Below are 23932 nucleotides of genomic sequence, written 5' to 3'. Positions count from 1 at the left end.
CATCCATCCATCCATCCATTTTTCACGTTTATCCAGGACCAAGGTCGCGGTGTCATCAGACTGAGTAAGGAAACCCAGACATACTTCACCCTAGCAACATCCTACCACTCCTCCTGGGGGATCCCAAGGCGTTCCCAGGCCAGAAGATATATGTTATCCCTCCAGCGTGTTCTGGGTCTGTCCCTTGGTCTCCTACCACTTAGACATACCCGGAACACCTCCAGAGGAAGGCGTCCAGGAGGTATCCTAACCAGATGTCCAAACCATCTTAGCTGGCTCCTTTCAAACTGCTTCATGAAGGAGAATTGGCTCCTCACCTTATCTCTAAGGCTGAGCCCAGACACCCTACACTACAATAAAGCAGCATTTTCAGTGTGCATGGGCCTCAAACAGAAGAGGGAGACCAGCGCACCCTCCTGGAGCCAGGCCTGGGAGGGGAGCTCACCAGCAAGTGTCTGGTGGCCAGGCCTTGACCCATGGGGCCTGGATGGGCTCAGCCTGAAGAAATGACATGGAATAGCCACTCTGTGGGCTCACCACTTGCAAGGATAGAAACTTGGGTCAGATGTGTTGTCAAATGGGCCATAGGCAGGGCCGAGTCCTGGGTATGCTGACTGTAGGAATCCCCAGGTGGAGTGCTACTGACATAGAGTTGTCCAGGGTGAGAGGCACTGGGTGCATGTGGGGATACTTGTGAGTCTCCAGCTGAGTGCTGCAGTGTTGGTGTTCCCCCCGCAGAATGAGAAGTTCACCTCCTTTCAGCTATATGTTTCTGGGAGGAAGACTCTGTTGTTTGTGTGTACACACCAAACAGCAACTCAGAGTATCTAGCCTTCTTGGAGTCTCTGGGTGGAATCCTAGATGGGGTGCGGCCTGGCAAGTCCATAGTTCTGCTGGGGGACTTTGACGCCCACATGGGCAATGGAGAAACCTAGGGGGGGGGGGGGGTGACTGGGATGAATGGCCTGCCCGACCTTAACCCAAGTGGTGCATTGTTATTGGACTTCTGTGCTAGTCATGGATTGGCCATAACAAACACCTTGTTTTAACATAAGGTTGTATAAATGTATTGCATATGTACTTGGTACCGGAACACCTCAGGCCAAAGATAAATGATCAACTTTGTAGTTCTGTCATCAGATCTGCGGCCATATATCTTGGACACTCGGGTGAACAGAGGAGCAGAGCTGTCAACTGATCACCACCTGGTGATGAGTTGGATTGGGTGGTGGGGAGGCTGCTGGACACACGTGATAGACCCAGATGAGTAGTGAGGGTGGACTGGGAACGTCTGGTGGAGGTCCTTGTCTTCTTAAACTCCCACCCCTGGAGGAATTTCTCCTGCATCCTGGGGGAGGTTGGGGACATGGAATTCGAGTGGTCCATGTTCAGGACTTCAGTTGTGGAGGCAGCTGGCCAGAAGATCATTGGGGCGACAACCCAAGAACCCACTGATCAAGCTGAAGAAGGAGGCCTTTTAGGTTTGGCTGGCCCAGGGGTCTCCTGAAGCAGCAGATGGGTAGTGAAGGCCCAAAAGGGTGGTGGCTTTGGTGGTTGCTGAAGCAAAAACCCATGTGTGGGAAGAGTTTGGGGAGTACATGGAGAGGGACTTTTGGTTGGCCTCAAAGAAGTTCTGATAAATCATCAGGCGACTCAAGAAGGGGATGCAGGGCTTAGCCCAGGCTGTTTTTTATCAGGGGAGGAGAACTGCAGACCTTGACTGGGGACATTAAAGAGTACGGTCTAGACTTGCTCTATGTGAAAAGTGCCCTGAGATGACTTTTGTTGTGATTTGGCGCTATATAAATAAAACTGAATTGAATTATTGAATTGTCAGGCAGTGGAAGTAACACTTTGAGGATCTCCTAAACCCAACCAACATGCCCTCTGTGGAGGAGACAGAGTTGGACAACTCCAGGGAAGCCTCACTCATATCCCTGACAGAGGTCTATGAGGTAGTCAAAAAGCTCCACAGTGGCAAGGTGCCAGGTGTGGATGAGATTCACCCTGAGATGCTGAAGGCTCTGGACATTGTTGGGCTGTCATGGCTGGCACGCCTCTTCACTGTTGCATGAAGGTCAGGGACAGTGCCTGTGGACTGGCAGACCAGTGTGGTGGTGGTTCCCATTTTTAAAAAGGGGGAGAGGGTGTGCTCCAGTTATCAGGGAATCACACTACTCAGTCTCCCGGGGAAAGCTTACGCCAGGGTGCTGGAAAGAAGGCTCCGGCCAATTGTTGAGCCTCTGATCCAGGAGGAACAATGCAGATTCACTGTGATCTCCAGGAGGCACTGGGACGGTTTGCAGTCAAATGTCAAGTGGTTGGGATAAGAGTCAGCACTCTTCCAACTCTGAAGCCATGGCGCTCTGCCGGAAAAAGGTGAACTGCTTTCTCTGGGTTGGGAGTGAGTTGCTGCCCCATGTGAAGGAGAAGACAGGCAGACCGGTGGTTCGGTTCAATTTACCAGTCGGTCTACATTCCAACCCTCACCTATGATCACAAGCTTTGGGTAGTGACTGATGGAATGAAATTGTGGATACAAGCAGCCAAAATGAATTTCTTCTGTTGTCTTTTTGCCAAAAACTTAAATTGATTTATTAGTGAAAAGCATTTTAATTTTGGCTTGCTGGCACCAGATGAATGTAATGGTGCAGAGTAATCAAGTCGTCTTTGTAAAAAATGCAATATACACAATAATGAACATAAAGTATTACATCAACAAAGTAGCGTGGACTTTCTGAACAGCTTTACATTGATTTTTGAAAACAATGGGAGACTGTGACTTCTGGGAGGTCAGTCAAACATGCAGAACAGTAAAAGAGCTTATAACTGTGGTAAATACCTAAGTGGATTTAGACCTTTCAAAGGCAGGTTTAGAAAAAAAAATTACAATAGCCTATTATTCTTAAACTACATAGGCTATATCTTCTATCTTTCCTACAACTCTGTTATTATCCAGCACCTTCACAGAAAACACCTGTCTAATCTTCACTTGATTGCCTCCAGTGAGATAAAAATTAAACCTATCCTGTTTTTTGTTTTGTTTTGTTTTGTTTTGTTTTGTTTTGTTTTGTTTTTTGAGTGAAGGTCTTTGCCAAGGACTTTCCCTCACAAGTATGGAGCTTGATTTGTGGCGTCCTGTCCATTCTACACAGCCCCATAGCCCCCACCACATAGATAATTAGGAGAAAGAGGAAGAAAAGATCTCATCACAGACCACTAAACCCTTTCAGTTTATTTTGCTGAGCCCTGCTGGAAGATGCAGCAATCAAACTAAATTAAGGTCAATCTCCCAGTGCATTCATCATTTGAGGAAGAGATGCCAGTCACTGTGTGATTATCCAAAGCAACATGGCCCACTCATGGATGAGCAAGAAATAGCCATGCTGTGGAAATGATGTGGTTATGTAATTACCTGGTTACCAGGAGCTGGTTCCAGTTTGGTAAAGATTTTTTAATTCTTTGTGAATCAAGTGTGGCGGTGATGTTCACACAGCGTGAGTCATACTCACGCTGTGTGAACATCAGCTAACACTGGCGACACTTGACGTGGTGCCTTGGGGGCTACAGGCATGAGTCAGTTTGTAGGTGTTAAAAAATGACATGCCTGCTCAGTTGATTAGATTTATTTACATGAATAAATGTGAAGCAGAATATGATCCATATCAAAAATGTCTAAATTGATTTAACTGGATATTTTTAAATCTGCAATATCAGCATTAGTTTATGTAATTATAAAAAAATATTTCTTAGGTTTGTGATATACTTTTTTAAATCAAAGTAGGCAAATTAGTCTACAATCCATCCTCTATCAGCACTTTTATTAAATTAAATTAAATTAGTGAGGCTGAGATCTTACATTCTTTTGATTTCCAGTAACAGACGAATGTGTCGTGGCTGGAAAAATAACTTTCAGCTCCACACTGATAATAAAATTCATATTCGAGCACAGTGCAGATTTACATATAGGGTTTATGGTCTTATAATTGATCCCTCAAAGTGTACATGTATTTTTTATGATTTATTGTCATGGAGATGGATCTGTTGATATGTGAGCTCAGCAGCTGCCAGGATTTCATCCTTAGCATGTGAACGTTCATTACTGACCCCGGAAATAGTAGCAATAATAACAATTTAAAAAACTTAGTCTCCTGTGAGTCTAAAAACTTAATGGAAGTGCAATATTAAATCGTTGGAGTACCCCTTTAAGCCATGAGAACTCCTAAAAGTACTGTGGTTGAAATTGTGACAGCTTCTAGTTCATAACAACTGAGCGAAATCCATCCACTGATGCAGCCCATGTGACATGAGTTGAAAGCCCGTGGAAAAGCTGGTAAGTGGTAAGTGTTTTGTCAAACTAGTATTTCCAAGGTCAAGCATGAACTAGCTTTCATGTTTAATTTTCTGTGATGTTTTAATACATTGAAACCACAATATAAGAAAATATTGTCCCCTTTCTTATTACAGAATGATTGAATTTGAACTTCAGTAACAACAACCGGCAAGGAGACACATCAGTTGAAAGCAAAACAGTATATTGTCAGCAACTGTAAACGTTACATAATGCCACAGCCAGAGTAATCAGGGAGTTTCTGAAGCATTTATCAAGAGGAGACATCTGTCATACCAAGGGAATGCTGTTTGTTATTCTCTCTGGACTTCAATCATCCAAGAGAGTTTTTACAGAAGAAGTTCACAAAGTGTCCCCTCTCCTACGCACATAAACACATACTTGGGCCACCTGCCCATCCTCCTCTTTTGCCATCAAAGACCCTGCACTGTAGTACACATACACACACAAACACACACAGAGAGAGACAGAGAGACAGAGAGAGAAGTGAGCATTATTCCTCTCTGCGGGAGGAATTCCCTGAAGGAGCAGTCTTGCCGTTCCAGGAGAGAGCCGATATACTGAGGCCCAAAGAGAGAAGAGGGTCAGCGTGTAAAAAAAGTAGCTAGGCAGCAAAGATGAAGAAAAACACGTACCAGGATTTACATAATAGCACTCTGACTTAGTAGGCTTGCACTGTAAATAATGTGGGGAAAAACACAAATGCAGAAATTATGTCAGGTGTCTGTAAAATGTGTATTTTTGTATTTACCATGGTTGGAAAATTAATTTTAATAAAGTTGAATAGAAATTTCAGATTATCTCTAGTTTTCACACATTGTTAAAATTTTTGCTGCAAATCACAATGTGCATTTTCTGACTTTGCTATATCTCTAACTTTTGAGTTTCTTTGATAAATGATACCAATTATAGTTAACATTTTGTGCAATCAGATTATCATCTTGTTATTGCTCCCACATCTGCTTTTCCCTCATGACTGATCATGTCGCAAATTGAATTGCACTCAATAAAAAGCTCTACTGAAGTCACTATTGAGGGGATTCTCCCAGTTTGTCATCCTTAAGTTAATCAAATTTCTACTGACCCGCTCATCAAATTTAATCCCTCTGCCAGCATTTGCTTGGTTTTAGCCTTGCTGGAAAACCATGGTTTGTAGTCCTGGTGTGACCATGAAACACTCACAAAAAAGAATCTCCTGCCACATAAATTAACTCTGTTATGTATAGAAATATAACAAAACATAAGAAAGAAAGATAGTTGCAATATAAGTGTTATGTTTGTTAAGAAGACTAAACTGTGCATAAACCTAAAATCTCTAAAGAAATGTGTCTCTCCAATGGGAGAAGTATCTTGAATATTTTTGGAATAATAATAAAATAATAAAGTAGAAATACCTCATTTTATGAATGCTAAGATTTAATAATACAGTACATCTAAACTGTCTCTAAATGAACGTGTGGATCATGAGTTCCTCAGTTATTGAATTCAGTTGTCTTCTGTTTGGACAGCTGGCCACAGTTTTAAACAGCTTGCCTGCATGAGACAAGTGTATCACCAGTGTGGTTTCTTGTCTTTGTCATGCATTTGTTCAGAGTATAGTCTTAGATGTATTTCCTTTTAGATCCCCAAGGAAAGGAACACAAACATTTCAGATGGAGACAAACACAACACTGCACAGTGTGTGCTTTGGATCAGTGCGACTTCACCACAATCAGCCTGACAGCATGGTGCACAAAGTCTCCCTGTTTAAACTGATATGATTTACTTAATTTACAACTGTTTGTGCACGTAAACAATGAATAGAGATTTTCCATTGAGTATGTACTCTCTCTTAAAAGAAAAATGCACGTCCATGCCAAAAAAGTGTAGGCTCTGATGATATCTCCTTATTATAGGCTAAGCAGGGTCAGCAGGTAACACTAAAGATTCAGCCCTACATCACAGCAACAAGGCTTGAATTACAGCCTGGACTATGCACTTTGGAGGAAACAAGAAGATGCACATGTAACAAAATGCTGTGTTAAGAACTATTTCAAATTATGTGAAATCATGGGTCATTGTGATATTGGATGACAAACAGAGATTCTTTATGTCCTTTTATACTGTAATGCCATGTAATGCAATTTTCTTACATGTCATTATGTCCCTCTTTTTTATAAAACTTGTATATTCACACACAATATCTTAGTGGCTTAGTTCTTGTTTTTAGCCTACATTTTCCACTTCACTTTACTTTTTGTCATGTATAATTCTATTTACAGTACTGTGACTTGGAAAGAAAACAAAGAATCCTGCACACTGTGGACTGGTGTGCAAGAACTTTGCTTGAATTACATGATATTATCATAGGGTGCAGTTCAGGGATGATTTTATATTTATTCAGATTTTCACGCTCTGGTTTCAAACACATTATTTCCTCTGACTACACAGGAAACTATAATAAAGTCTAGATATAATTTAAAGGACAGGTTCACAATTTTTCAATTCTGTCCTAAAACAATGACCACTTTTTTTGGCTGTAATCATTCCTCCTGTACATACTGGCCATATTTGTTACAATCCGTCCATTGCAGCTGAACAGGAAAACACTGTTTGTTGAAATGCAAAGAGGGAATTTTTTACTAAAAAGACTAATTCTGGGAAATATCCACTTTATTTGATTAACTCAGACTGTTGAAGATTATGTTCAGATAAACCTTTAAATACATTTTTGCTTAAAACGAGGACTGTGGATTTTGTCCCCCATCACTTACATTGTAAGTGCATTTGGAAGAGATCCTCTAATGGTAAGTATGAACAGGAGGAATGATTACAGAATGATTTTGGCTCCTGACTCTTGTTTTAAGACAGAAATGAAAAACTGTTGTTTAAGCCACTTGAGTTTTGTGTTTCATTCAGAAAGTTTTTGTTTAGCTTATAGTTAGGGCCGACCAGGCTCGCCTTGGATCAGCCCTTAGTTATGCTGCTATAGGCCTAGACTGCTGGGGGACTTCCCATGATGCACTGAGCTCCTCTCTCCTCCTCCTCCTCTCCATCTGTATGCATTCATGTAACATCAATGGATGTCAATAATTTTGCTTCTTCCCCGGAGTTTTTTGTGCTTTCTCATCTCACAGGAAACCCTGGGTTCTGGGCCGAGCCTTTGCGGTCCTTCACAGTCCTGATGGCATCCTTCCCTGGCTATTGCTGCTTATACTTATTGTTATTGTTATAATTGTTGTTCTTCTGTCCCCCCTCCCCCTTTCCCTCTCTCTTTCTCTCTCTCAACACAACCAGTCAAAGCAGATGGCCGCCCACCAAGAGTCGGGTTCTGCTTGAGGTTTCTACCCGTTAAAGGGGAGTTTTTCCTTACCACTGTCACCAAGTGCTTGCTCATGGGGGAATTGTCGGGTCTCTGTAAATTAAAGAGTACGGTCTCGACCTGCTCTATGTGAAAAGTGCCTTGAGATGACTTTTGTTGTGATATGGCGCTATATAAATAAAAATTGATTGATTGATTGATTGATAGTTGCTCTGCAGTCTGCTGTAGTTAGTGAAATGTTTAAAAAGTAAGATGTAATGTTACTTTATAAGGCAAAATCCATTATATAGGCCATCTCACCTCCAAAGTGGCACAGTAAAAGATGACAACAGTGAGGATTTCAGGTTTGTTCATGCTGTAACTAATAACCGTGCCTCTTCAGACAGGCGTGCATGGGCCTCTTTCAAGATAATACTGTTTCTAGGACATAAATAGCAGAAATCCTATTAACATCACATTCTCTATACATTTGGGACATGATGTACGTATGCCAATCCCATTCCCAGCAATTTTATTCAGCACAAGTGTGGTTATGCAAAACGGCTTAGTCAACTGACACAGATTCTGATAAGCTGAGCCAGTGCCATGCTGAAAACTGAGTAGGCATTCACAAGTGTCCCAATGAGACAGCAAGCACAGTTCATTTTGTGCAGCTGTATTAATCAACAGGGAGATCAAAGCTGTCATTCTGTCACTACAGGGTCAGTTAATCTGCGCTGTTTGGTTGTCACTCAAGAGGATATCTTGGGTAGATCTGGCATCCTTTCCTTTCCATGCCACCTGGAATGACGCATAAAATCCTGATTGTAGCAATAAGGAAGGATTTCTTCACATAAAACAAGTGGAAATACATCAAATTAACCTATAGCTGCACCGTTGTGATTGCTGCATTATGGCCCGATACCAGTTGATGTTACATTTTATGACAAAACTGATATTTTACTACTCCTTTTTGGTAAACTTTTTTTTGTCATTTTTATCATGTTTAATCATGATTAGTTGAAGCAGTTCCTACTATGACTGACACTGCCCCCTAGTGATCAGAATGAGACCAATTTTTGCACTTAAAACTACGGAGGTCGAGAACGGCCATGCTTATTTTTTTAATGCTGAGATTACAAGATAATTTATTCGTGATCTTGAGATGACGAATTTATTTTTTTATGAGATAATAATTCAAGATATATCAAGATAATGACTTTTATTTTCTCGAGATCTCGAGATAATTATGGAGAACTTAAAAATTAGTGTGTGGTTCATTAGATCAAACCTGATTTCAGCTTTCAAGATCACTGACAGGACTGTCAGGGAGGATTCATCACTAATTCATCAAAGAGTTTATAAAAGTAGTAAGAGGTTAATATAAGCCTTTATAACAAATGACTACTTATCTCCATATATGTTTGTACATCCATGCAGACAATTTTTTGGTAAATAACCTTTATTGAATAAAATATGACAGAAAACATCAAACAGATGACAGCCATGAGTTTAGATATATTTTGTCTGTTTCATGATGTCTTGCCCTGAATCCTAACATATAAAACCAATGTCAAAGTTGCCTTGCAGATGTCGCCATTTTGACTGCATCAAATGCTTCGAAACATTGAACCATTTTCAACACAATTGCTTCATATAATTCGCTGCTTCGAAAAAACTTTATTTCTCCCATCACTAATGCTGGTGTGACACTCCTGATCTCTGATAAACATTATAAGTAATAAGAGGAAACAACCTTTTGTTTTCTTGTGATAACGGGTTGATTATCTGGTTATCTTGACATAACAAAGCTTGTTTTCTTGAGATAACTAAATAATGAACTTGTGATCTCGAGATAGCGGCATTAAAAAATAATTGCAAGCATGGCCTCAGTATAAAACACCTGAAAATACACACCACATTTAAAAAGGCAGATACTGGATATACTGTATATTGGCCCTACAGTTAAAGGTAAATATAGTGGCATCTTAGCAGGAGAGACTTGGCAGAAATGAAATATAATATTCATAAGTATGCTTTAATTAGTGTATAATCACCTGAAAATAAGAGTCATTGTGTTTTCGTTACCTCAGAATGAGCCCTTTATATCTACATAGGGAACAGGTCCTCTTCCAGGTTTACACAGTAGCCCAAAATGGACAAACCAAACACTGACTCTAGAGAGGGCTTTTTGCATTTTTTGCAAGTTTCGTGGCCACTGTAGGTTCTCCTACACGCTTGGAAGACGAGGGGGAGGGGTATTCAGTTGATTGCAATCTGCAACCTCATTGCTGGATACCACTAAATCCTACACACAGGTTCTTTAAGCCTTTCAACCTCTACTGAAACCTGACTGAATGTTGGAATATCACCAAAAATTACTTAATAGGAATTCTTCTTTCACACAGCATCTTGACTGTCTATCCGAAAGCATTTTCTCAGTTCTTCCAGGAAATAACGAGATGAGAGATGGAAACCAACATAGCAAAGATTCTGCAGGGCATCGTCAAAAACACTGGCAGGTGCAACATGACAGCCATTAAACCCCAGGAAAGAAGATATGAAAGCAGCCAAAGATGGTCTGGCAGAAATAATGGACAGCATGTCTAGTGGTGGTTGAGAGAGACTTAGCAGAACAAGGGAAGATTTTTCTACATGTATGATGGTGTAGAAGTCTCAGAGCTATCTAACACATCATTCTTATGATGAGTCTTGTGTGTCAAGCTGAATCAGGACTGTGACATACAGTGGGTCAGACTAGAGAGTCACCAGGTGGTACAAGGACTGTGAAATCAACCACTCAGAAATTAAAAAACAGAAAAGGAGAATATGAACACCACACCAGTGTGTAACAGCTAAACCATAGCTTAAATCTGTTATTACTTTGTCCTGATAACTAAATGTTATATTTGGCACCTTGCATCAATATTCTGAACTATAAAATAAACATGTATTATATGATTATATAACAATACATGGGAACGGCTGTGCTAGACTAGCCTATACAGCAATCAGACATTGAAGATTGGAGGAAACAAGCACAGAGAACAAGAAGTTCCAGGCTGGAAAATCAAGTCACTATGTTTGCATTTTATCTATTTTGATATCTCAGTAAAACCCGGTTACTGTGAATGATTTTCTAAAAGCATGGATTTATGGGACATACTGTACAACAAAGCCATAGCTGAGACTGAAGCTGTACAGCTCAGAGATACTTAAAGGGAGTTTAAGAAGATGACGTCTCAAATTAACTCTCCACTTTGAGCCTATATCCAAGTCATGATAGAAGCAGACTCAACCGGCAGATTCCAACTGTAACTCTTATGCCACATAAAAGGTGTGGAAGCATAAAAAGATATTGGAGGAATAGAAACTTAATAACAATCACCAGGCACTGTCAGGTCTCCTGGAAGAATGACAGCTTGCTCTTAAGTTCTCAGACCACTATGACCTTTTGATATTGATCTTAGAGATCATTAACGCCAGTCACAGAAGTAGCTCAGTAATTATGACAAAGCCTTTGTGTATCCCTCATGTACATCAACCATAGTAAGGTACTATGAAAATTTTTCACCACACACCACATAACCATTTGTGACCATAAAAAGTTGCATGCCACTCAATCATTTGCATATGTGATAAATTGTACATTTTATGTTATTTTTCTTATGGCAGGACATTCTTTTTTAAAAGGGAGAAAACATTTTGCAGACACGTATTTTTGAGCCCATCAGGTTTAATTATCATATTGATTCTTTTGGATTCTCACAGAAACACAACCTCAGAAAGTACACATAATCTTATGTACAAACAATATACAAAATGTACATGTTCATTCGACTGAAAAAAAAACAATGATGGATGATGAAACACTGTATCTAGTTTACATACATATACACACATACATATAAAAAAACCTGTATTTTATATACATATTACGGTTTGAAATTGTACATGGTTCTTTTCACTGTGATCATTTGGCCACGAAATTAAATCTTCGGAGTTCAGTGGGGTTACTTTTCCGTCTCCAGTTCACTCTATCTCAGTGAAGCGTGCAAACATGGCCTTACGAACGGCATCCTTGTAGGTGTCAGATGCGGAGAGTTCATATGAGCTTCCTTTAATACCCAGGCCTGTGCCCTTGGTCCTTAATGAAGCCTGTGGGGAGATGTGAAGACAGTTATTAGAGGAGACAGATTGGATACAGGTAGCCCTCGGGTAACAGTGCTAATTGCTCTTTGAGTGAAAAAGAGCACGTTCACATGCATATTCCATCTGTTAGGAGGTGCTGGGGAAATGAGAGTGTTATCTTGAAGAAAACTGTCAAAAGTGCTGTGAACTGTTGTCGAGTTCCTCACCGAGATGGGAGCAGTGATGCCCTGCTGGTGGCGTCCCAGACCTTTGCCTTCTTGCCAGCCCATTGCTTGCAGCATTTTGTTCCCAATGTTATCACTTGTTAGACCGTCTTTGGTGGGCTGTTCGTAGTTTCTGATGGAGGTGGATGAGAGGACATTTTAAAAATGTAAAAAGATTTTTAAAAATTAAAATCACAGGTGGTTTGCAGTGCGTGATTAAACTATTACACTTACACTGTTGGGGTTGGAGGTTGATAGAACTTCCTCTTAGGTGCAGGAGGTTCAGGAACACCATACTTCTCTCTTCTCTCTGCAGCTCTGTCTCTGTATTTCAACTGTTAAGATGAATATGAAACCTTATTCACTCTTCACTTATTAAAAAAAATATACTGAAGGGGGAAAAACTGGTATTACTTTTAACAAAATACCTCAGTCTCTTTTCTCTCCAGCTCCTCCAGCTCAGCTTCTGAGAGTTTTGAACGTCGCTGAATTTCCAAGTTTTGCTAAAAACAATTGAAAGCAAATTAAATCACCAAATCATGGCAAATAAAATACCCTATTTACATGTATATTTAAGACAGTCCAAGATCTATAATTTATGTTCCATTTCGTATTGAAGCTTTATACATTGAACAGATGGCAGTGCCCAGAATATTCATTATGAAACACCTGTGGTTTTATCATCCTCACCTTGTGTAGGTCAGAGAGCTGCTGGTGACGCACAAGAGCCTCTTTGGTGGGAAACTGCCGTCGACACAGAAGGCAAACCATCTTCTTCCAGTCTGTTATTTTTCCTTCGTCGTCTGCTGCTCTATCTAAGATGCCCTCCTCTTGGTCGCTGTCCCCGTTGTAAGCAGGGACCAGATCACTCTGTAATATGAAACATGAAAATGGATAAAGGTGGAGTGTAATGGGATTTGTTTTTATCATTAACTTTGGAGTGTGGAAATAACAACAAATGCACAAACAAACCTTAACTGAAGTCTCCTGCTCAGTGATTTTGAACTGTTCGGTCATAAGGGACGGCATCTCAAAGCCTCCAATTTGCTGAAAGGAAGGAACGAATTTAATCAACAAAAAATAAGCTATACAATCATAAGACTGTTCACAACAAGAAGGAGAGTATCTCTTTTTATGTACATTATTATTAAAAAGCTCTGTCAATCCATATTTGTAGTGTTTCGAGTATGCAATGACACTAATCACATACAAAACATACTTGTGCCTACGAAATACCTTCTTTTCAAAGAGGAAGAAACCTGCATCTGCAGCTGCAGACTCTCTCCTCTCCTCTTCCCTGGATGGTCCAAAGGCTTGGAAACTGCTCTTAAAACTTTCTTTTTGCTTGTTTAAGCTTTTCGCCCAACGCTCCATGTCCTTCGCAATCTGCAATTTGATTAACAGTCAATAAATACATCATTTCAAAGACAAGAGCAACACACACACAAAAAACATTTTTTTTAGAAGTAGAGTTTACCTGCTGTGCAGACTTGCTTTTGGGTTTGTCTTTCTTCTCTTTAGGCTCTTTACTGCTTGTGGTGGCTGAGGAACCAGCAGTGCTGTTAGCTGTGGACGTCTGTTCTGTGCTTGTGTCTGATGCTGCTGGCGCAGGAACATATGTCTGCTTCTCACTGTCCCAGTAGAGGTACTGCTGAGTCTCTGAGTTATAGTAGTACTAATAATAACAACAACAAGAGAAGAGGAACTGAATTGGTTTTGGATGACATGAATGACATAAAAATACACCATGTTTGGCTTTATATACATACAGTGAGATCACTGGGTACATACTTGGCTGTTGGGATCATAGTACAGGCCAGTCTGTGGATCGTAATAGTAACCTGAGGACTCATCGTACTGGTATGTGGAAGTGTCAGGGACAGCTACAGATACAAAAAGAGGCAAATATGAAACAAATGGTGCTTTCTACATGGCATAAATTGGGCTGGTCTATTCATGCACATACAGAGGGGCTATTCCATTGCGGACTCATCTCACCTGATGTGTTAGCAGTGGGGGCAGCACAGACAGCAGTTGTAACGGTGGAGGCTGCTGGTGTTACCAGTGATGCAGTGCAAATACTAGCAGCCTGTTGTGAAGCATCGGCTGGTCTCACTAATTGATGTGACTGAGAGTGGAGGAGAAAAAAAGTCACAATAAGTTTTGGATTCGCCATGCAATACCCGAGTGTTAAATTATAAATGAGTACTCATGTTTGCAGTACATAAATACCATGTTGATACTCTGCGTACCTGTATGGCAGGCTGCCCGATGATGACGGGTTGGTAAACTTGAGCCGTCTGACATATGACCACACCTGTGGGTGCAGGGATCGCAGTCTTCATTCCTGGAGCAGCTGGAGACAGTTGGCGATGATAAAATTAGCAATCTCAGCCTTAGCATAAAAATCAACCGAAATATCAAAATGACACCTCTTATTACCTCCAAGTAATCCATCGCCAATGACAGGAGCCAATCCTTCAGGCTGCTGCTGCCATACTTGATAATTCTGTCCCTACAGAGGGAAAAACTCAAAGTGAACCCTTGGTCTTTTTGGTTTAAGTCACATTAAAGTACACTGGACTGACCTGTGCTTGCTGTGTGTAGCTCTCTGAAAGAGTCATGTAGTCAGAGGTGGTAGCTGAACCTTGCTGTAACTAAAGGATAAAAACAGGTATGAGAGCAAAGTCAGTGGCAACATACAAGAACCCCAATTAAAAACATGCCAAGAGCAGTAGTATATGAACCAATATTTTGCAAATGTATGTATAAAATGTCCCAAATTCAGTAGCTCTTTTACTATAGCTTATGGGAAAAATGTCCAAAACAATGAATCAAATGATTCTAGGTTAAGTCAAAAGTTTCTAATATTAACAATCCAACTGAGAATCAACACCCCACTGCAAGCTCTTTGACGATTTCTGGTCCTTTCATCTCGTTATTTTGATTCACAAGTCCCTCCGGCCCCCATATAAAACCGAGCACACAATCTTATATGTGCCAGTTGTACGCTTCCTGTCCAGTGTGAAAAGGAGGATAGCTTAAGTAAGTGGAGGACAAACATCAACCAAGGTGAAGTGATCCGACTATTTTTTCAAGAGTCGCTAATTCTGATTTTGCTATACCACTGAAAACATTAGAAATTTAAAAAGCACAAATATATCTGCATGCTCTTGTCATAACATTTAATTCATTCAGAAACCTAAAATGCTTCTTATCTAGTAGTAAATGGTTGTTCACACATTTATACGCATAAAACCTTTTAGCAAAATCAGGCCACAAGTGTTCTTTGCCTTATTTTAAATATCACACTTCTTATTCGTGGTGATTTTGGGTCAGTGATTGACTGGGACAGAAATTGAAATTATTTAGAAACACAAAAACAGTAGTAGTAGTAGTGGTGGTAGTAGTAGTAGTAGTAGTAAATCCATGTTACCTGGCTGGATGACCACTGAGCAGCAGCGATGGCCGTGCTGGCAACAGAGAGAGCACTGGCTCTGATCCCATCAGGCTGTGCTGAGTCTCTGTAAAACGGCCATGGAGCCATTAGTTACACCTTAATTTTGCAGCACATGCAGGATAAAAATGCCTCCCTTATTTCCTTTAACAATCCTTGCATTTAAATTCTCTCCAGCACCAGAATCTGATCATGAATTTAAATTTTAGTATAGCTGAACCACTTTTTTATTTAATTCTAGGTCCAGAACAGAAACACATTTTGAAGAAAACAGTGTGTATAGCATATGTGGATTACACTTCCCACATGATGCAGTCCACACTATGTAGATCCAAAAGATCTTTTATGTACTATATTCTATTCATAGAAAGCTGAGGATGGACTCAAATTTTGCATGTGTGTTTGTGTGATGACTCACTTCCGAGCGCTCTTGGCATAATCCACGCCGATCGTTTTCCCATCCAGTTTTAGAGGTGGCTGAAGGCTCTGGAGAATGGTGAGTAGCTGAGAGGCCTCCTATACAATAAGTGAAAATACAAGATTGTCACATGTGTGTACACTCCCAAAAGAAACAATAGAGTTACATTATACTATATAAATAACATACCAAGGGAGATGAGAGCTGAACAAAGGCAAAGCCTCTGTTCTGTCCCGTTTGCTTGTCTTTGATGAGGCGGATGTTGCCTGTGGATAAGTTGGCGTAGGGGGCCAATATGTTCATAATACCGTCGACAGTTGAAAGAGGGGCGATGTTCCTCAAAATGATTGCTGTAAACAAAATAAGTAGTCAAAAATGTATGCAGAATATGTGCATTGGAGGATTGTAATATTTAAATATGTGAGGAAAATCACACTCACTGTCCCCATTGTAATCTCCAGTCTGTTGAGACTCTGCATTTAAACCAATTACTCCTGATGACTCCCCATCTATACTCAGCAATGACAAAGTACATTAACACATAGGTTGTCATGAGTCGGTACAAACCACTAATGCAGAACAGGAAAAGGTGGAAATAAAAACTCACCAACTTTAGCTGCTCCACACCTGAAACACTTCAGCCTCTTCCGGAAATTGTACAAACCACACTGTGATAAACCAGTGACAATGTTTTATTTTTGTTAAAAGCCAAAGCAACACCAATTAAAGCTAAATATGAAATATGCTGGAATCATGGTGTCTTTGGGAATTACACTCACAGCATTGCAAAGCCAGTTTTCAAACTTCTGTCTCCTGTTGCTGTAGTGCACCGCAATGCTTTTCCCCTGGATCACCAGCTTGTTCTGTGAAGTCAAAAGCCACCAGTTATTTCAAATTTCGACATGTTTCGGCCAAAGAAGGCAGGTGAGATCCTGCCGCTAACCCACTCCATGAGTGAGCACAGCTGGAACGGGAAAAGAGTGGCTATGCTTACACTCGCTGCTTAGGTAGAGTGGCTCAGGGATTAAAAAGGCAACAGAGACAGGAAGAGAAGTTCAGAAAGAGAGAGAGAGCTGTAGTTCTTGTGTACAAGGGAATGAGTTCTCATTCAAAATGATTCTAAGTGTTTGGGACCGGAGTGCTGCCAGCTCATTCCTGTCTCACTCCAGTCTTCGGGGGTTAAATGGAGATGAGAAAATATCCAAGTGACTGAGCTGGAGCAGAATGTGCTCTGAAACCACATGGCAGTCAGAACTAAACAAGACCACTTGGGCCATTCTGTTAACGGAATGGCCTAACTGCTCATTAGAAGAGGCAAAAGGTGTATTTAGCTAACATTTTCTGCATTGTGTCCTTGTTCATAATCTAAAAAGATTTCATTGCATTTCCAAAAGCAAAAGTGATTCACAACATCTGTAAACTAAGCAGCTGAGAGACTTTTGTTTTGGCTGAAAAAGTTGCTGTATACTTAGCAAATTAATCAACCAAGTGTGTGATATCAAAAGATATTTACCTCTGATATCACAGTTATACATAATCGAGTTTATGATACATTTCTAAATATAAACATATTTCAGTTTCAACTGTTATCATCAACAAGGTATCGTTTAATTGGGGCTCTAATCTCCAAGAATATATTCTAGACTTGGTGATTGTTGAGGCAACCTGATTGGTCTCCATCCATCGGGTAGAATCTTGCAAGTGATAAAACTCCACGAAGGCGAAACCTCGGCTTATACCTAGAGACAGCATTCAAATATAGACGGGAGGCGTGTTAGTTAGAATGCTTTGGTGCAACATTCAAACTCACAATGGGCTTGTACAGTCCAATTCAAAGTCAAACGGAGGGAGGAGAGTGCTTACAAGGTCAAAGGGATGGTGGTGGATTTTGTATACTATAGCATGGAATGTCTGTATAATAATAATCGGTATAGTACATACAGTTACCTCCTTACCTGGCCACGTCATCGCACCAGACTATTCAATGTGACACAAATCCTGTGACAGTTGTAATATGACACGTTTTTTTTTTTTCAGGGATAGCAGTAAGGGAGGCAAAGGAGGGTTGTCAGACAAGAGACGTGAAGGTGAATGTGAGAGCCTCCACTGAACAGCGACACTCACCTGTCCTTTTCTTCATCAAGCGGATGTCCACGGGCTGTGGCCCCTGCAGCTGCTCAAGGGCTGAGCGGATCTGGAATACGGAGCACAGGGGGTCAAATGAATACAATTGTCCTTCTTTCTCATTATTTTGTGTATCATTTGCAAAAAACAAAGCTGTTGATTTTACACACAGACAGCTTCAAAAAAAAAAAAAAAAGGAACACTACTTGATCACATGCTATTTCTTCATTGTCATAAATTGTATGCCGTCTCAGTCAGCCAGATCATAAAAAAAGCAGCCAACATCAGATGAATTACTTTGACAAGTTCAATTTTACAAAGTGCTCTGCTCTGTCTTAAAGAAGATTGGGACAGCTTTCCAAAGAAGCTGCTGGCCTTTTAAAAAAAAACACTGTTAGCTTGGGGTTTGAATAGGAAGGATAATCTAAAAATGACCTCAGGACATCAGGGTAAAGCCAGACCAAATGCACCAAAGCTGCCAGGTACTGCACAAACCTCCCATAATCAGCTGCTTGATGGTGGGCCAATTGAATTGTGGTGTTAAATCAAATGCAGTTTCCTACTTGCGTCCATGGTTGTTGTATTTTAGGTGCACAAGTGAAACAGATCAGTGGAGGAGCTGTTTTCTCCAGGGCTAAAATGACAGGTTAACCCTGCATTTTCATTTGTTTTGATTAGACGAGGATTCCAGATTTGACTGGTTACTACTTTGTAATTTTCCACCTTTTCAAAGTTCAACAATTCTGTGCCAACCAGGTACGACACTCACACATGCCTATTTATAGAAAACAAACAAGAAATCAGTAACTCTGCCAAGCTCACAGCTTTTGGTGAAGCTTTACCCTTAAAAAGCATGAGTAAGATCTATGAGCATACATCATCCTCTGTGACATGGAGAGAGAGACCCCTGAGCATAATAGTCTTGCTCTCCTCTTCCTGCTCCATTTTGTAGTCCTGCTCTGGATAATCTCCATCGTATTCATCATCCGATCTGTCACTGTTGTGACGTTTTCGACCCCTCTGTTGCAAACAAAGAAGAAATAATGCTGCAGTTATCAAATTTGGAAGCGGAGTGTTTTTTGTATTAGTCTACTAACATGCACGCTTGCAAATAAATTCCTATTGGCTTACCTCTGGACTTTCTCTGTGCTCATCAAAGCGCTCTCTGTGTCTATCGTCACCCCAGCGTCGATCATAGTCTCGCTCTACGTTTCTACTTCGTCTTTCGTGCCAGTCTGGATCATCTCTCCTCCCGTCTGAACCGTATCTCCCACTGCGCTCACCCCGACTGAGCCTGAAATAAAAGATTCAAGAGCTTTTATTGTCACAGGCGCAGCAACACAGCGGGTGGCGAGCTCTAGTTCCAATTAGATTATGAAACAGATATTTACAACTGTAAAAAAAAAAAAAAAAAAAGGAGAAATAGAGAGAGAGAGGAGAAAGATAAGCCAGATGAAATAAAGAATATACAAACAAATATACATTGTATTGCAGTATTGCACATGGGTGATGAATAGATTAATAGCATATTGCACATAAGTGATATGTGATAAATACTTCTGGTAAAATATATATATTGCCTAGTAGGGAAGAGTGTGTGTGTGTTTGGTGGGGGGTTGAGTTAGTGTGTAGAAGAGGAAGAGAGAGAGAGAGACTGTGTCTGTGTGTGTGTGTGTCTGTCAGAGGATACTTGGGGACAAATTTCAGACTAAAGACCAGTTAATTGGGGATGGCTTGTCCAACTGGGGGACAAAAGCTGTGTCCCCATTAGGTAAAACGCTGATTTTTGGGTCAGTGGTTAAGGTTAGGGTTAGACAAGCAGTGGTTAGGGTTAGAGTAAGTCTCCAGAAAGTGAATGTAAGTCTACATAATGTCCCCAGAGGTGAACCAGGTCAACATGTTTACAAAGTCCCAGAGTTCAACAGTCTGACGGCATAAGAACATAGAGTGACACTCATATAAATTAGATAAATGCACTGAAGCTGTGCCACTCCTGCATTGGATTATTCATTTTACCTTTTATCAGCTCCCATGGTTTAGTGTAGAGGACACACGTTCGATCAAAGGACTCTATAAGAAAATCAAAAGAATCTCTCAGCCATTGAATCACTATTAAGAAGGTGTTTGAGGTCAGCTAGGGAAAACATCAGAGAGCATAACACTGGAACACACACCTTGATGTGTTTTTACTGTGTGTAACGACATCTAGATGAGTCACAAAGCAGATGTGTCATGAACATTTCCTAATGTTAATCCACTCAAAGACATAAAATGATAAAACCTGAAGGCAAGATGTTTTGATGCCTCGCTTCACCACGCCAAAAATCACGTGACCACCCCAAAGAAGCTCACACTCGAATCAGAGAGGTGTGGCGCTGGTTTTTCGATACAGGTTGTGCTGGAGTTGGAACCTACATTCTTTGTTAACGGAATAAATATTAAAAGTCACATTTGTACTAATAAACATGTAAGAAATTATTTCTACAGCAAAAAGGAAAATTACTCCACGTGGGAAAATTTGTATGGAACTCCCATTTTTCTGACATTCAATGGGAAACAAACAATATAGCTTCTCCCAGACACATTTGTTATCCCCAACAAACTGAAAGAAGTACATTACAAAGTTGTGCATAATATACTATATACTCCACCAACAAATTTGTCTCAAAATTTGTGGATATCAATAACAAATGTGAATTTTGTAAAAATGAAGAAACAACTAAACATCTATTTTTTTTTATGAATGTCAGTACACATCAGGATTCTGGAAGAAAATTGAAGATGACGTTGACACTTAAACTAACCATTCAATTAAGCTGGAAGCCAAGGATGTAATAGGCTACTATACTATGAATACCATAAATCCAAGTTCTCGCCCATAATTTGAACTTTTCATGATTGATTTTAGAAAGTATTTTGAGTCTCCAACTTGTTAACAACAAGAAATATGCAGATACAGTTACTATGCTCCAAGATTTTTTTTAAAAGAAATTCGATTGTATTTACTACCTTTTCTGTTAAATTATTGTTATTATTATTATTATTATTATTATTATTATTACCACCCTATGTCCTGTTACCATGGTGAATGCATCAATCTGGTAACAGGACAAAGCTGATATGTTAACTTTATTTCATTATGATCCCTGAGTGTTTTCAATTATTGTCTTATTGTCTCGGTCTCAGATTTAGTTCAGCCATTCTAGTGTAATGCCAACAGCTGTCCAGCAGATGTCGCCATTTTGACTGTATCAAATGCTTCGAAACAGTGAACCATTTTCATGCAATTGTTTCATATTTGTCTCGGTGCTCCAGAAAGCTTCGTTTCTTCATCACTACACTGACGCATTGACTGTATTACTCAAAAAGGCTGACATTTCTGCAGTGACGTTATATACAGTTCAGGCCTGATTTGAAACGACTGACAGACACTTAATACTGCTTCAAATGGTTAACTTAGCTATAACGTTATGCTAAGGTAACCGATGCACGGATCGATCAGTTAACGTTAAATTCTGACTGCAGATTGTTCAGAGACATCCTGGCTAAAACAAGCCCCGGGCCTTTGTTAACACAGGAGTAAAGAGGCCACTGGAGATATATGCGGTTGGCTTTAGCTTTAACGTTTGATGGATGTCGTATGGATCAGTTAGTGTAACGGTAAATATTTTAGCTTACGTTAGCCGAACGAAGAAACACAGTCCCAGGTCGTTTAGTGTTAACGAAACGTGTTAAAACAGCTCGTTATATCTGATATTCTGGACGTTTTTTTCAGCTCGTCCGGTCCGGAGCTGCTTCTTCTTCTTCTTCGGGTTTATTGGCGGTTTCTTACGGGAGCATTACTGCCACCTACTGGACTGGAAGGTGCAGTGTATGTATATATATATATATATATATATATATATATATATATATATATATATATATATATATATATACACACACACACACACACACACACACACACACACACACACACACACACACACACACACTCACCGGCCACTCTGTTAGGTACACCTGTGCAATCTAATGCAATCCAGCACAACAGCTCTGCCATAAATCTGCCATAAATCCTCATGTCCTGTTGACATAGTCAGAAAGGTGATGATTCTACTTTACTACTACTTTGACGTTTATTACTGAGGTCGTAGTGGGTGGTGGTGGTGTAGTGGAGTGTATTATATTGAAAAGTGTTCATAATATTTTGCCCCCCTCATGTTTTTTTTTTAATGAAAATAAATAACTTAACGGTCTGTCTATGTCGGGATGTGTCATAGCAGAATAAGAATCTCATCTATGATAATACTGTGTAACAAATATTCTTGTATTTTTTTCCTGGGTAGTAAGTAGTTATTTCCTAATTGCTCATGCCTAAAAAAGTATAGAAAATGGCTATTATACAGTTCTAACTTTGTTAGAACTGTATAATAGCCAGAACTGACCAGGTCAGTGATATTTTGAAATTTACTTATATACTGATTTACTTATATATAATGGGAAAACTGGTGAATTTTCACATTTTCATTCACGTGAAGTAAGAAGAAACAACATATGAATCACCAGATACGATGATGGGACACTATATTTGAGGGCTGATTTGTGAAAGTGATTTACAGTAAAATCGTAAATCTCGAAAAACTATTCACTTCTAAATATTTTGTGGTCATTTTTGTATAACTTTAGTATAAATACATATTTCATATTCATATGTTGTTTTTATGACCTTATGTGAATGAAAATGTGTAAATTCGCCTGTTTTCCCATTGGATTTCAAACTATCATTGTCCAGGCCACAAAAGCAAAGCTTGAAGGAAATAATAGCCATTTTCTTAGGAAATAACACAGATAGCTACTGCCACCTACTGATCAGGGTGATTGACAATGAGACGATGTTTTAGTGTAGTCTGGCTAAAAACAAAATCCAACACAGTGGACAAACAAACAAAACAAATGAATGAGTACTCTAGCAGGAATATAATAACTAAGGATAAAATGATTTATGTTACTTGACAACTTAATGTCATATCCTATATTATGGCTGTGCTATCCATGTGCAATAAATCTGTATCCCTGTGAAATAACTCGGTCAAGACTCAAAACATATACTGTGCTTAAAAATGATGTATATTACCGTTTAATATACAATTGTGCAACGTCATGCACGTTATCTATTTCTGTCAAATGTAAATCTAAACAGAATAATGTACATAGATGAGTATATGCGCATACATGTACTGTACATCTACTGAGTGTCCATAAAGAAACTTATTATATTACAATATTTATTCCAGCACTTTCTTGCACTATTTCTTACTTTCAGCTTACAGTAGTTCGACCTGTATATCAACATTGTGTGTAGTTGTCAATTGTTGCTTAATTACTGTATATGGATCTATTTTTGCCTGTACATAATAGGTCTGTTTTTATTTTCTTATCTCTTTTTAGCTTTGTCGTCCTTGTTGTAGCTTCATGTTTATGTATATGTTCTTGTACATTGTTCTTGGCACTGTGTGTTACTGTAAGTACATTGAGAGACACTGGAAACCAGAGTGAAATCCATTGTATGTCTAAACATCCTTGGCATATAGAGCTATATAAATAAATTCTCGTTCTTTTGGAGAGAAAATTGTTAAAATGTGTATCAATTTTCCTAAATCTGGTCATATAAGTGATAGGCTACTGTTGGCCTTCCATTTCTGAAACAGACATGTTTCTATGTTGTTTGCAGTCTGTTTCAGTGTGACATAACCCTTTAGCCTCTGCATTGTTAATATCCACCACTCCTGCTCTTTATTGCCTTCAATTATTCATAAATGGGTATCCATGAAACTATAATACAAGTGCTCTGAATTCTACACAATGGTATTAATTTCAAACAAGCTTTCACTTTATCTAAAATTCAGAAACAACTAAAAACACATTCTTCATGTCTTTAGCTGCCCAG

General features: G+C 39.7%; 1 protein-coding gene across 1 annotated transcript; it reads right to left on the bottom strand.

Moving 5' to 3' along the window:
* Positions 1-11662: 11662 nt before the first annotated feature.
* LOC137181601 (RNA-binding protein 5-like) lies at positions 11663-21814 on the bottom strand. Its single transcript, XM_067587420.1, has 25 exons — positions 21664-21814; positions 20002-20055; positions 19117-19279; positions 18862-19005; positions 17986-18055; positions 17527-17600; positions 16641-16724; positions 16469-16529; positions 16302-16370; positions 16051-16211; positions 15862-15959; positions 15423-15510; positions 14575-14643; positions 14429-14501; positions 14239-14342; positions 13985-14114; positions 13778-13869; positions 13464-13661; positions 13223-13372; positions 12959-13033; positions 12677-12856; positions 12415-12489; positions 12221-12321; positions 11990-12119; positions 11663-11789 (listed from the first exon to the last, which is right to left on the bottom strand). Exons 2-25 carry the CDS (start codon positions 20016-20018, stop codon positions 11664-11666), a joined length of 2532 nt encoding a protein of 843 aa, XP_067443521.1. The 5' UTR covers positions 20019-20055; positions 21664-21814; the 3' UTR covers position 11663.
* Positions 21815-23932: the final 2118 nt, after the last annotated feature.

This window comes from Thunnus thynnus, chromosome 4 (assembly GCF_963924715.1).
Source record: "Thunnus thynnus chromosome 4, fThuThy2.1, whole genome shotgun sequence".
Classification (NCBI taxonomy): Eukaryota; Metazoa; Chordata; class Actinopteri; order Scombriformes; family Scombridae; genus Thunnus; species Thunnus thynnus.
The sequence above is the reverse complement of the archived record's forward strand: the minus strand, read 5'-3'. Positions and strand labels throughout refer to the sequence as shown.

Excerpts from the sequence above, each read along its gene's own strand:
- LOC137181601 (XM_067587420.1), bottom strand. Across the intron at positions 14,502-14,574 it reads GCTACACACAGCAAGCACAG|GGACAGAATTATCAAGTATG; the intron begins GTCAGTCCAGTG and ends TTCCCTCTGTAG. Across the intron at positions 14,343-14,428 it reads TGGCGATGGATTACTTGGAG|CTGCTCCAGGAATGAAGACT; the intron begins GTAATAAGAGGT and ends AACTGTCTCCAG.